The following is a 14,247-nucleotide window of genomic DNA, read 5'->3' as shown; positions in this document are numbered from 1 at the left end:
TTCGCTGATTACAAATGTTCATGTGATGCACTAACATCCATGTTCCTGACTCATCCATGCTCAGCCTGCCCAGGAATTTCGTAGTTATGCAGACTGTCAGAATCCAACATACTAAGTCATCACGTTCCCATGCTAGAACATATCGACTGCTTCCAGTATCTCAATGTTCACCACTTTTGACATAATAACTTCGAATTCCCTATCAAGCGGGAAACCTCCTTCTCCACCAACCTCACAACCCCGCCCCAAGAGGGCCCAGGTCTCACGCGCCTGTGACTGGTGTCGCTTGACCCGAGTGAAATGCGATTCTACCCGACCTTGTCGGAACTGCAAACAAGCCAATAGAGAATGTGTAAACTCAGGACGCGATGATTTCAAGAGTGTTGCCGCTGCCACAAGGTGAGTAGACTTGAGTCTATCGAAGGGCGCAAAGCTGACAAGGACGTAGAGAAGTTCAACGGCTGAGAAGTCAGGTACAGCAGCTTGAGAACAAGTTACTGAGCCCATCTCCTTTGCCTCAAAATACCGGCTCTGTGTGTAAACGTCCATTAACGTGGAAAGGGGTTCAAGTGAATGGCATCCAGTACGGTCCATCGTCGCTGGCGTATTTCATTCATCGATTATCGACTTTCACCAAATTGAGCTTTGGTACAGATGTCCTGTCAAGTCAAAAGCTACCAGCTACTTCATCTCCGCTTAATTGCGACCGATTGCAGCGTGAGCAACAAGACGCTCTCCTCGACCTTTACTGGCAGGGCTATCATGCGATTTATCCAGTGATCGAGGAGGCTACTTTTCGACAACTTTACGACTCGCTCTGGATTGACAACACAAAAAGACAGGCATGCCCCCTGGTAGATATTGTGATCGCCTTATGCATACAGTTTGGATCATCATACACAATTTGTGACAATGTCCTTGTACCTAATCAGCATGGTTTCGACTTCTACCTGCGGGCTCAGCAGGTGCTGGTTCAATACCTGGATTGTCCGTCTTTACAATCGACGCAATGCTATTTCCTCAGTGCCATATACCTGTTGGCTCTGAATCAAGAAAACTCGGCCTACATGATGATTCGATCTGCCGTAGCTGCAGCAGAGTCACTTGGCCTGCAATTCGATAGCGACGATAAGACCCAAGACAGCGAAGGTTCAACTTGCGCAAAACCAGGCTCGCGCTTATGGAGATGCCTTGTCACTTTGGATATACAGGTTTCTCTGCATTTGGGGCGGCCCTTCGCAATTTCAGAGCCCCGTCTGTATGAGCGTGAACACCCAGAATCCGACAGTATCGCTGAACTTGCCGGTCCAAATTTCACCCTTTCGCAGTCTTCGGGTATCAATTGGCTTCGGTTTCAGCATGAGAGGCAAGGCCTCTTTCAGGCCGTTCGTGAGATTCATACTGAATTTGCGAGGGTTATGGAGGATGTTCTTTCAGAGATTGATCAGCCCGACTTTTATCAGCACCCTTCATCACGAGAGAAGTGCGCCAAGTATCTTTATGGGCAGCTCAAGCGTCTGAAGACCTGGGTCGAGGAACTACCAAGTAGTCTCAAAACACCACGGGTACAAGGTGTACCCTTCTCAGTTGATCGCTCACCGCTGGATCTCAGCCAGGGCGATCCTCTTTGGCTTCAGAGACAACGGCTAGTGCTGGAATTTGACTACCATTCCTTGGTCATTATGCTCACTCGAACATTCAACTCATTCCTACCAACACCAGCATTAGGCACTTTCAATAGTGATAACCACTGCATCACTTGTGTGAACTCTGGGATCATGGTAACAAATATGCTAAACCAGATCAGCAGGGATTCCGGTATTCTTACTGGGTGCTTTCAAGTGTTCGACTGGCAGCGTACCGCCACTTTTGCTTTAGCTGGTTTCTCTTGCGGATATCCCATCTGCCCAATGTCCCCCACAGCGCGGAAGACGTTGACACTAGCTGCGAGGGTTTTTGAGATACTTGGGTCCAAAGCAGGTGTGCAGTTGACCAACAGTCTCAAGATCAAATGTCTAGAACTCGTGGAGTCATTCAGAGCAAGGCTTGGTCTCACTACACCCGCGACGACACCAGTCAGTAACCAGAAAAGCCCGGAAACTTTGGATACTGCAGTGGAGCCGAGTAGCCATCGGATTATGAGTATTGGTGAGGAAGCTTTATACAATGCAGGTTTTGATGCGACACTTAATGAGGAGATGTGGACTGTCGACACACCAGGTGGACTCCTTTGGGGCGACTTGTTAAGAGATCTGGATTCAGGCCTGGTTTCATCTCTTGGACAGGTTGGAGTGGACGAATGATATCGCCATCATAATGAATAATGTCTTTGCCTTTCGAAATCCTTCAGTCAGCATCGTTTCCAGTGTTATCAGAGAACTCTGATCAGAACAAGTAGTTCAGCTTAGAGGCCTGGGTAACTAACTCATCATCCTCAGCCAGTCGTGAAGCGAGATGGTGGACCCAGAGCTGAGAAAACACCACCAAAGACAAAAAGCATACCCCACGTGACCTCAATGAAAACATAATGGAAGGGCCAATGTGGATGAAGCACGCTTCCTCCCGTCTCAGGTCTAAAACCTTACCCTTTTCGGTTGGCGACCTAACGCTACGCAAGGTTCATTGGCCAAACCCCTGGTCACCAGCCACGGCAACGAGAGCCTCAGCAGCCTCATCGGACTGAGATCGGTGGCTTGCTTGCTTTCCATGACTTCCAAGGTTGCGGGTGAACATTAACTTCCTCCATACACAACAAATTGACGTAAGCCCGCGATAGCTTCATTAGGCCCTATCCAAATATCGTTTTTTTTTCTAGAAACTCTTTATTTCCCATTTACTTCCTTTTAGGCTATATTCAGTTTGGCTATTCCTTCGATTTACACTGTTCATCGTTTCATGCCGCGGTTCGTCCACTGCAATCGACCGACCGCGGGACCCAGGCGACCAACCATCACGCATATTTGACCGCGTTGGCTTAAGCAATCGTCACATTACCGGGAGCACGCACGCGCAATCAATTTGGGACATGCTTTGATACAGGCAACCCAGGGCGCATTCTTCACCATTGCCGCGATCGCATTCCATCATCCTTCTTCACATACGGACGGCTGCAGGTGCCGCTGTTTGTATGCGCATAACCCCCCGCCGTTTGCGACCCTCTCTCGTCTTGCAGCTGCAACCGAGCCGCCTTCCTTGCCGACCTTTTCCTGTATAACTCTACACAACTGAGCGGTCGCGCTGCGAACAACATCATCGTCATGAGCGTCCCTTGTAAGTTGCCCTGCCACCCCTAGGCACAGACCCCCTTCATCGCGACCTTGAACCTTGACTAACACCATAAAACAACAGTGACTACCGAAGAGCTGGAGCGCTATACCGCTATCATTGATGACATCCTCGAGACGTCCGATCTTGAGACCATCTCACGAAAGAAGATCCGGCAGGGGTTAGAGAACAAGCTCGGCGGCCAGGATCTGAGCGAGCAGAAGGTATGCCGACAAACATAAGCATTGCCTCGCCGCTCCATTTGGCATTGCCCTATATTTTTCGCCTGCTGACTTGCTAGAACGCCATCAAACGACTTATCGAAGCTCGGTTCGACGCCGTATCTGGGGCCAACAACGGAATCGAACCCCCCTCCACCGTCGACTATGCGGCCAACGGTACATCCGATGTAGGCGAGACCGAGCAATCCGCCACTCCAGAACCTTCACGAAAGAAGGTTAAGCGATCGTCATCGGCTGAAGATGCAGACGCCAAGTTGGCCGCGCAACTCCAGGCACAAGAAAACAGCTTGGCCAGAGGGCGCAAGACTCGAGGGGGCGACAAGGCAAAACCTACCAAGAAGAAGGCGGCGCCGCGCAAGAAAAGTGCGAAGAAGGTCAAAGCCGACGATGATAGCGACCTCGAACCAGCCGATGGTGAGGTTGGCAAGAAGAGAAAGGCTGGTGGTGGTTTCCAGAAACCTTTCAACTTGAGCGAAACCCTCTCTGAACTTGTTGGCGAGACGCAGGTACGTGACCCATTTCTTTGTATACTGCACAGGACTTTATCCTAGATCTCTTGCGAGGTTGGGCCATGGCTTTGTCTATTCAGCCCATGTCTTGACGGTATCAGATTATTGCCTGAAGGGGCTGGACGCCTCTATCCTAATTCGGACTATCCAGTCTATGTCTTGCAACTAGTCTTGCCATCTGGATAGTTACATACAGCTGGGGCAGAGCCAACGCTAACACAATTCTAGCTCTCACGACCTCAAGTTGTCAAGAAGCTCTGGGAACACATCAAAGCAAACGACCTTCAAGATCCGAACGACAAACGTCAAATCATTTGTGACGAGAAGATGCAAGCAGTCTTTAAACAGGCAAGAGTTGACATGTTTCGGATGAACAAGGATATCGGTAGCCATCTTTACCCGGTTGGCGAGGAATAAACGGCAGAGCGACTACATCTGCGGAAAGCATAGTCCCTCTGCAAAGGTTTCGGTGAAAGCGTTTGGGCGCGCGGCGGCGTACCGGTAAAGTGTTTCTTGTCTAGCTATTGACAATTGGGCTAGGTGCTATATAATGAATCCCAAAGATTTCCGAAAGGCTCAAGATTGTCTCTTTCGTACCACTTGGGTGGTGATTCAGGAACATTATGGTGGGGATAAAGACTACCCTACAATGGGAGGATATTACTTGCAAAAATCGGTCTACTTGAGGGTGGGATTGCTCTACAACTCTAGTATTTGATGATAATATCTACCTACCTTGAAGCATGCACCTCTGAAAAGGAATTGTTGATTACACCCTGATTGAAAGTGGATTGCCTATCCTGTGATCTGTACTCCCCACTCAAGCCACTCAATCTGTGCTGCACCCAAGTGGTCCCAACCAGCGTAAGCACTTGCATAAATGGGGTACTCTCACGTTCCTGTGAGACCTTGATGTTTGTAAGTCAAAATACAGCTTCTCTACTATTCATGTGTCACATCTGTATCTCATGTCCGCCTTTCGAGAGCTTCCAATTATGCAATCCTCTCCTCAAAGCACGGATTTAAACTTAGGCTCCGGTTTTCGGGAAGTCGATTGCCCCGCGTTGCCGGTTGCTAGCCCGTGATTTGTGAGATCATGGAAGTTGTTATCTTTGTGTCATTGATTCTGCCATCCAACTTGTTGTTCTCTCAGCTACCGACGACTCTTTATAATCCTTCATTATGCCACTGCCTGCAAGACCTTTGGATGCCCTTAGTCAGGCATTCCCTCCCAAGCCCAAATTCATAGAGGCAAATGTTCCCGATCTTACAGGAAAAGTGACCATTGTCACCGGAGCAAACACTGGAGTTGGTCGCGAGATTGCCCAGGTTCTTTACAGCAAGAATGCAACTGTCTGGGTCGCTGCTCGTAGCACAGAGAAGGGTGAGGCTGCCATTGAGGGCATCAAGAAGCAGCACCCTGAGTCGAAGGGCACCCTCAAGTTTCTCAAGCTCGACCTCGCAGATCTAACGACAATTGGAACTTCAGCCAAGTCGTTCCTTGAAACTGAGAGCAGACTTGACATTCTGTTCAATAATGCGGGAGTTATGACACCACCAGAGGGGTCCAAGACCGTGCAGGGGTATGAGCTCCAGCTTGGAGTCAATTGTCTCGGTCATTTCTTGTTCACCAAGTACCTCACTCCTCTTCTTCAAAAGACGGCGAAGTCGGCGCCCAAGAATTCTGTTCGTGTGATCTGGGTGTCTAGCTCCGCGGCGGATGTTCTCGCCCCGAAGAATGGATTCGAGCGTGATAACCTCGATTACCATGAGTCACGAAACCTGGTGTTCAAGTACGCAACAAGCAAGGCTGGCAACTTCTACCACAACACAGAGTTCGCCAGGAGGTTCAAGGACGATGGCATCGTGAGCGTGGTACGTTCTATACGACAACCGACCGATCCATAAACTAACAATAAACCCAGTCTCTAAACCCCGGCAATCTGGCAAGCGAACTCGATCGCACGTCACCCTGGTATATGTACTATCCTAGAACCATTACTACCTATGCTCCTATCTATGGCGCATACACGGAGCTTTTTGCTGCCTTTTCTGATGATATCACAGTCGATAAATCCGGTATTTGGGGTAAGCATTTCCTTCTCCATACACCGAACCGAGCCTAGGTATTTACTGACAACTTCAAGTGGTTCCATGGGGGCGATTCATGCCTATCCGCCCAGATCTTGAGAAAGGCGCTTTGTCCGAATCTGAAGGTGGAACAGGTATGGCAGAGTTCTTCTGGAATTGGTCTGAAGAGCAAGTCAAGCCGTACTATCAGGCTTGATAGTTTCTCTATAATGTATAGTTTATGATACTATTTTCTTCAGTTTACAATATCTTGGCTTTAAATCACCTGTTGTGCAACGATTTGAGAACTTATGAAGGCTTATTGGTTGAATTGACTTATGCTAATTCAACGTATTCGGGGATTGTCAGTGCCTCGACTGAGCAAGTCTATTGAACAAGGTACCTTGCGCTGTGTTGATGGAAGTTTGAGGCATGCCGTGGCTTACGGCCGTTGGACTCTGATCAAAGACTGATGGAGGATGAGATGAAGGAGACCCTGTTAATTCAAAAGAGCTCGTCCAGCTACTGTCGCTAGGCCCAGCTTTGATGAGCCTTGATGAGTCAATAGATGCCAATGCGAGCCTTTGTCACTTCAGGCTGGGATCTTTCTGGCCGGTGACTCCCAGTATTGAATGATGATTTCAGAGCCAATCAAAGGGCCCAATTTGAGCATCGCCCCAATGCTTGTGAGTCTTAGGCGATATTACTCAGCCACAGATGCAGATGGAAGTGGCTTCGCGCCACAGCAGGGCAGCTCCGTCACTGGTCTGCCCCGCCATTTCAGAGAGGGAATGCTAAATAAAATCTGGTCGACATCATCATCTCGCCTTCGCGATTCACCTTGAAACTACAACCATTTTGCATTCATATCATAATAGCACACCAGTACGGCTTTACCAGAAGGTCGCTGATACTTTCAATTTACCTGTAGTTTTACGCGTGCGCTTGACGGCTTTCTATTTCAATACAGCGACTACCTACCCCTCTACCGAGCGACATAATCATAGCTCTGGCCACCTTGACTTCTACATTGTCCGAATTCGCAAACATTTCAGCTTCCGAAAGCTCGGGACAGCCCAAAATGGCTTCGCCGGAAGGAGACAGCAATACTGGAGCGACAGCTTCCGAATCTCAACCACAAGGCGACGGTCAGCGCAACAGAGGACGAGGCCGAGGAAAGGGTAACCAGAACCGACGAGGCGGCCAACGGCGTGGCCGTGGTGGTAACAACGCCAACGTGCCCAACGTTCCTGCAAACCCGGCTGCCCAAGATGTTGCAGCTGCCGCTTCCAGAGCTCACGCCATGGCTGCAGGCAAAGCAGCTGAAGCCGCCGAGGATGATGACGCCGAGGTGTGCTTCATCTGCGCGAACCCAGTCGCTCACCACTCTATTGCGCCTTGTAACCATACAACATGCCATATTTGCGGTCTACGCATGAGAGCCCTTTATAAGACAAAAGACTGTGCTCATTGTCGTGTATGTTGCCCTTTTCTGTACCCCTGACAAGGGCTCTATCGTTAACAGTGTTCTAGACCCCAGCTCCCTATGTCATCTTTACCGACGACCCCGAGAAACGTTTCGAGGATTACTCAGAAAAGGATATCACAACCACCGACAGCAACATCGGAATCAAGTACACAAAAGAGGATATTGTGGGCGATACAGTTCTCCTCCTGCGATATAACTGCCCCGACGCATCGTGCGATTTCGCTGGCCTCGGCTGGCCTGACTTGCACCGCCATGTCAAGTCCGCTCACCGCAAGCGCATGTGCGATCTATGCACTCGTAACAAGAGGGTATTCACACATGAGCATGAGCTATTTGCGGATAAGGAACTGGAGAAGCACATGCGTCATGGAGACGATAAGCCCGGCGCGGCTGACCAAACAGGCTTCAAGGGTCACCCTCTATGTGGGTTCTGTGGAGAGCGGTTTTACGACGACGACAAGCTGTACGAGCATTGTCGGATGAAGCATGAACGCTGCTTTATTTGCGATAGGCGAGACTCACGACATCCCCACTACTACCTCGACTACAATGCACTCGAAGAGCATTTCAAGAAGGATCATTACCTCTGCAGTGACCGAGAATGCTTGGAGAAGAAGTTTGTAGTCTTTGAGTCGGAACTGGACTTACAGGCTCACCAATTGAGTGATCATGGTGGTAAGGCAACAGGCAGAGACGCACGAGTAGTCAACATCTCAGGATTCGACATTCGGACGCCATATCAGCAGGAGAGAGGCGGAGGCGGTAGTGGGAGAGAAGAAGGGCGACGGGGAGGCAGAGATGGGCGAAGGGGAGGAAACAGAGGCCGCGACCCTAATATGGAACCGGTTCCTGCGAGCTCCGCCCAGCCATTGCGACGAGATGAGATCGCCTTTCAACGACAAATGGCCATCCATTCTGCGCAATCTGTGTCTAATCGGACATTTGGCGGTGCACTCTCTGCGCCTTCATCAACACCCGCTCAAGCCTCGTCACAATCTCGTGGTGGCAGCTCATCAAACACCCCTCGGGCCAGTCAGACAAACCTTGCTAATCCCATCGAATCTGCTACTGTTCCGGATCCTGCCAACCTCAGCCCCGAGGAGCGTGCCAGACTTGTTCGCCACGGTGCTGTAGTCGAACGGGCATCAAACCTTCTCGGCAACGATGCGCAGCGCATGGCAACATTCCGAAATCACATCTCTTCATATCGCCAAGGCGCACTTACTGCACCTCAACTTATCGATGCTTTCTTCACTCTCTTCGCCGATACTTCTTCAAACGCTCTGGGTACAATGGTCCGAGAGGTTGCGGATCTCTATGAGGACAAAAACAAGGCCGATGCTCTTCGAAAAGCCTGGCAGGACTGGCGTGCCATCAACGAAGACTACCCCAGTTTGCCTGGACTAAGTGGTATGCATGGTGCAACCTCGAGTTCAAGTGGTTGGGCCAATGCAGCATCTGCCAACCCAGCAGTTCCTAATGCAAAGGCGACACAAAAGTACTCAAACCGTGTCTTGAAGCTCAAGAACAGCACAAGACTCGGTGGCCCTGCACCTGTGTCCTCTAGCGGAACTTCATCGTGGGCCGCTCGTCCAGCTGTCGGCGCTCCCCCATCCTCCTCCAACGCATTCCCGTCTCTTCCCTCGGCTGGTAACTCCTCATCCTCTGCCTCTCGTTCCAACTGGACGACCCCCACTCCTTCGTCCTCACAATCCACAACCCTCAACCGTCCCCGTCCTGCTCCTCGTCCGACTGGCGAGGATGCTTTCCCAGCTCTTCCCACAGCGCCAAAGCCTACCACTACAATCTTTGGTTATGGAAACGGCCGGGCCGTGCGTCGCGACTATGGAAGTCGTGAAACGGGTTTCCAATGGGGTGGCAGCGGCTCAAATACACCAGCTGGTGAAGAGCCGGCCGAGGATGGCGAGGCTGGTGGGAAGAAAAAGGGCGGTAAGAAGGGCAAGAAGGTCCTTGTGCAATGGGGCTAAAGTCATTTTTGATAGAGTCTATGTGTAAATATTGGCAGGTCATTTTGTACCATGGTTGGTGTTAGTAGCCCGAAGATGTTGGGCATTGAACTGGGAATATGAGGTGGCATAGCGACTGGGGTGATTGGGTCTCGACTCTTGAGGTAGCGAACGAAGTTAGGCGTAGCGATAGCAATGTACACCATTCTGCCATGTTGATACCTCAAAGGCACGGTTGCTGGGGTCAAGAGACGAAGGTGTTGCTTAATACGTTCCTCTGAATCACTTGTCAAAAGCTTAGAAGACTGTGAATATATCATCAAAACTTTAGGGGATTATGACTACATTGTCACAAGTTTAGCAACGTTATGACCATATCGTCATAAGCTTAGGTATACTACGAGTACATTGTCATAATTAGGAGTACTATGATCAGATTGTATGAACTTAGGAGAGACTGTGGATATATCGTCAAAACTTGAGATTACGAATACAGTATCATAAGCTTGGGAATACTATGAGTACATCATCATAAGCTGGTGAGTCTACGGTCAGACCATCTCGTTAGTAGAGACTGTGTTAGTGATGTCAGTGTCACCATTCTTTCTGCTGCTAGTAGATAGAGCGTCGGCCATCCCGGATACAGCTTTATAGTGCTTTGCCATCGTCTCGGCGCAACTAAGGCAGAGCAAGAAAACGTGAGACTTTAGATGATGTCAAAATAAACTCAGTAAAGACTCCCTGAAAATACACTAAATTGCCTAAATTCTTTCGTCGCTTAGGATAAGGTGCCTAAAGGGCTGCGGGTTCATAATATTCGCGAAACCTGTCCGACCCGTCCCACCGTACGCTCCAGACCACGTTCCAACAAATGAGTAATAACATTGGGAATCTGACGGTCCAAAAGGCAAGATAACCTTCAGGCAGGGACCCCACGGTCTTTTTGAGTGCCTCAGGCATATCTTCATAATGGTTTTTCTTATTCCGTAGGGCCCGAAGCAGATCAAGAAGCCGGTTACCCGTGTATTTGCGTTGTTTCCCGAGAGAGTCAACGAAATCACGTGGTAAGGCCTTCAAGAAGTCATGAGTGACCTCCCCTGCGTGCCTTTCAAGCTCGACCAGGGCGGGCGAAGGGGGGTCCCTCGGCTCCTTTTCAAAGTGGTCTGACACGTCGCAAAGGAATGCGAGCCTCTTCTTCGGGGACCAGAAGAAGGGATGGGCCATGATTTCCTTGGCATTAGGACGGTTCTTGGGGTCTGCTTCAAGCATAGAGGCGATAAGGTCCTTAGCCTCGTAGGCAAAGTCTCCGAGAGAGTCGAGGAGGTCCAGGTTATACTGCCCTTTTCGGATATTGACCTCTCGCATATAGCGATCGCCGCAATCAAATGGATGTGATCCGTTGGTCAAAACGTAGAAGAATACTAGTCCAAGCGAGAAAATGTCAATCGCACGAGTAGCACGCCGGGGCATCATGTTATCGTCAACCAGAACCGAGCCGGAGCCGCTTTGGGTGCTGGCCTCCATCATGGCACCTTCTCGAGCATCGTCGTCGAGCAGAAGCTCAGGAGCACGCCAGCCTGATGTTCCAGCGGCACGACCCGTAGTAGCACCGAAGGATGATTGGCCGCCCTCCAGCTTCTTGCAAAGTCCGAAATCAGAGACTAGCATTCTAGGCTTGCCATCCTTGCCCATATTGACCAAAATGTTCTGCGGCTTGAGGTCACGATGGACGATTCGGAGTTCATGTAGGTGGCTGATGCCGTTGGTGATCTGGTAAAGGATGTTTGGCAAATCGTGACGGCCGGCGTTGGCAAGATCCCGGAAATAGTTGGGCTTTTCGACCACGTCTGCTAATGAAGCGGCGCAACGCTCCAAGGCAATGTAGAGAAATCCATCGCGGATCTGCTGGGAGTAATATCGAATAACTGGAAGTGTTAGAGTGTTGGTTCTTCAATGGCATAATAGCTTACCATTCGGGTGATCATCACTCTCTCTCAATAGCCTTGTCTCTTGGGACGCGATATCATAAAACTGGATCAACATGCGTTTGACGGCAACCGCTCTTCCATCAAATTTGCCAGCAAAGACTAGAGTGCCATTGCTTCCTGTGCCCAATTGCTCATCTGTGTTCACCTCGATGTTTCCCATACGAATCGTCGAGCCTGTCACAGACTGCATGTCGTCATGCACGGTCATTACGTCCGGCTCGAGGCTGGGCCTCTCGCCCAACTTCTTTGCGTTGTTGACCGCATCCTCGACAGTGGCCGTAGCCGGGTCATCGCCTCGAGATAGGGATGTTTCCTGAGCACGACCCTTGCGATGTTTGACACCCCCACGTCTACCTCTGTGAGCCTTCTTCTTCTTTTCAGGGGCTCCACCATCCTGACTTTCATTTGTGGCCGTAGCCTTGGATTGAGGTTGAGGTTGAGGAGTATCGGGAGCATCTACTGACCTCTTGCCGGTCTTCCTCTTGGGCTTGGGGGTCGCTTCCCTATCGCTGAGCTCTATCTCTTTGATAGGCGTATGGGGCAAAGTTTCGGGCTCCAATTTGGATGATTCAGGGGTGGGGACCACGGATTCTTTGACCTTCTCCTCCAAACTTTCCCTAGGTGCTGCGGGCTTGGGTTCTTCATTGGCTGGGTCGGCCAAGTAGTCGACGTTGCCGTCAGTGTCGCTGCTATCAACTTCATCCGGTTGCGCCGTGTAGACAGGGGCCTCAACAAAACCCAGTATGTTCTGCAATTCGTTCCAAAAACCCCTCCTCTTCCCTCGCTGAAGGTGACGACGGATATTCTTGTTGTTGAAATAGAGCAATGAAACGAATATGATGATGACCACGGGGTTGGTGATGAAATCCTTGACGCTTTGGGCGGCAATTAGAGGCACCTTTTTGACGTTGGTAAACAAGGTAGGCTCATCCGAAAATGTCAGGTCCGTGGTTTTCGAGTCATTATTCTCAAAATCGTCGTGGCTATCGTATACGTCATACACTTCTGGTCCTTCGATTGCACCGGCAGGCAAACTTGGCGTATGTGTGCCACCTCGGTTGTTGACAGTATCGAGGAAATGTGTGCCTACCAAGACCTTCGAGAGTTTGGTCTGGTTGATGGTGTCCCAAGAGGGAGCAATGTCCCACCAATCGGGACGGGATAGTTGAGCGATAGGGGCATGTATAATAAGAGGGTATGATCGTCCAGACATGACATACCAGTCCCCAGTCCGAGTCTGGTTGAGAAAGATGCTGTTGCTGCGCATGCGGGCGTGGGTCTCGTCTTGTGGGGGCATTGGCGGTTGAGGGAGGACCACAAGATCGGGGTTGCTGTCTGATGTAGCATCTCCTGGTCGGCATACATCAAAGACTCGGGCTACAGGTGCAGCGAAGTGTTCGCTGAAAAGCGGCTCTGCCTTTTCAGATCTTGCGTAGTCAAACGCGTAGACCTTGCCGTCGTGCTGGCTTGTGATGTACTTCTTATCCAATGAAGACTGGTGCTGTTGAAATAGGTCACTGTCGTAGTTATTAGGGCTCCACTCAGAGTACCTGAGGGTAGCGATAGGAAGACCATCATCACGTCGCTGGATATCAACAGTATATTCGGTCCTGCCCAATGTGATTGTTCCTGTAGAGCTACACTCCTGGTTGTTTTCGTCATACAACGTGTCGGGGCGTGCGCAGCTTTCGGCTTCGTTAACATGAGACCCTGTAGCACCGAACCACTTGAGAACTCTCCCTGTGGCTGCATCAAGAGTAATCATGGTAGTCTTCTTATCGCCAGTATAGACGACGGGGGAGCTCTCGTCGGCGTAAGGGGCCAGTTCCTCGACAAGCTTCTTCATGGTGAAGCCAGTTTTGACAAATCCACGATTGGAATCGGGGGCCCAGAGGTATATTCCACCGTCACGGTTAGGCTCAACAGCCCACACATAATGGTCGACTTGGCGATAATTTTCATCCAGAATGGACCTCTCTGAACGGTAATGTTTAGTCTCTACCATAGGATGGTCGACTTCGAGATGCCAACGCTCTTTTCCGGTTCTTCGGTCGTTGGCGTATAGGTCTCCATCGACGGTCGCCAGAAGCACAAAGTCTTCCACTTCCCAATCCTTCAGACTCCGCGCAATCTGCGGCGAGGCAAGCCCAGAAGCAGGAATGCTGCTGGACCGTCGTGAAGGGTTTGGTGCTCCTACGGACTGAGCCGGAGCCAAAGTTGCGAGGGCGCTCGCATCGTCAGGGATAATTATATGTTCCTTTTCGGGTTCGTATTCTCTCTTCCGGTTCTTACGGGCAGGCTCGTTCTTCTGTTGTCGCTGTCGCTCGTTGGCAACGGAAGCCCGCCTCACATTCTTGACGGTCTCGCGGGCCGACTTAGTCACGTCAACGGGCGTCGCGGCCCATTGATGCACGGCATCATCGGCTAGCTGCTGACTGCGGCCGCCGGGGCGCTGCAGTTGTGGTAGACCTGGTTCAACTGGTCGATGCTGCTGCTGAGCATCAACAAGCTGTAGCCAAGGAAGAAGGATGATAGCAAAGGCGATGAAGAGTCTCTGTTGCTGTAGGGCCCGACGCCCCTCGCCCGGAGGTCGTCGCAGCATCTTTGATCAAGGATTACGATGTGATTGATCACATGGAACCCATTGAGAGGATGAGAAGCTTAGTGCGGTGAATCGGCAAAGGCCATGGAATGGAAGGGACGAGATTCGATCGATAT

General features: G+C 50.6%; 5 protein-coding genes across 5 annotated transcripts; 4 read left to right on the top strand and 1 right to left on the bottom strand.

Annotated features, from left to right (window-relative positions):
* Window positions 1-1,070: 1,070 nt before the first annotated feature.
* On the top strand, window positions 1,071-2,303 carry J7337_004943 (uncharacterized protein; the record flags this gene model as incomplete). The annotated part of the gene is made up of 2 exons (XM_044822627.1): window positions 1,071-1,149; window positions 1,249-2,303. 2 exons carry the CDS (start codon window positions 1,071-1,073, stop codon window positions 2,301-2,303), a joined length of 1,134 nt encoding a protein of 377 aa, XP_044683960.1.
* A 954-nt stretch (window positions 2,304-3,257) lies between these two features.
* J7337_004942 (uncharacterized protein) lies at window positions 3,258-4,432 on the top strand (the record flags this gene model as incomplete). Its single annotated transcript, XM_044822626.1, has 4 exons — window positions 3,258-3,270; window positions 3,349-3,488; window positions 3,566-4,012; window positions 4,244-4,432. The coding sequence occupies 4 exons, from the start codon at window positions 3,258-3,260 to the stop codon at window positions 4,430-4,432; spliced, it is 789 nt and encodes a 262-aa protein (XP_044683959.1).
* Window positions 4,433-5,197: 765 nt separating this feature from the next.
* J7337_004941 (uncharacterized protein) lies at window positions 5,198-6,302 on the top strand (the record flags this gene model as incomplete). The annotated part of the gene is made up of 3 exons (XM_044822625.1): window positions 5,198-5,890; window positions 5,941-6,103; window positions 6,163-6,302. 3 exons carry the CDS (start codon window positions 5,198-5,200, stop codon window positions 6,300-6,302), a joined length of 996 nt encoding a protein of 331 aa, XP_044683958.1.
* An 864-nt stretch (window positions 6,303-7,166) lies between these two features.
* Window positions 7,167-9,562, top strand: J7337_004940 (uncharacterized protein; the record flags this gene model as incomplete). The annotated part of the gene is made up of 2 exons (XM_044822624.1): window positions 7,167-7,562; window positions 7,619-9,562. The coding sequence occupies 2 exons, from the start codon at window positions 7,167-7,169 to the stop codon at window positions 9,560-9,562; spliced, it is 2,340 nt and encodes a 779-aa protein (XP_044683957.1).
* Window positions 9,563-10,333: 771 nt separating this feature from the next.
* J7337_004939 (uncharacterized protein) lies at window positions 10,334-14,131 on the bottom strand (the record flags this gene model as incomplete). The annotated part of the gene is made up of 2 exons (XM_044822623.1): window positions 10,334-11,466; window positions 11,512-14,131. The coding sequence occupies 2 exons, from the start codon at window positions 14,129-14,131 to the stop codon at window positions 10,334-10,336; spliced, it is 3,753 nt and encodes a 1,250-aa protein (XP_044683956.1).
* Between the last annotated feature and the right edge of the window lie 116 nt (window positions 14,132-14,247).

The sequence above is a fragment of the Fusarium musae genome, chromosome 3 (genome assembly GCF_019915245.1).
Source record: "Fusarium musae strain F31 chromosome 3, whole genome shotgun sequence".
Taxonomy (NCBI): Eukaryota; Fungi; Ascomycota; class Sordariomycetes; order Hypocreales; family Nectriaceae; genus Fusarium; species Fusarium musae.
The sequence above is the reverse complement of the archived record's forward strand: the minus strand, read 5'-3'. Positions and strand labels throughout refer to the sequence as shown.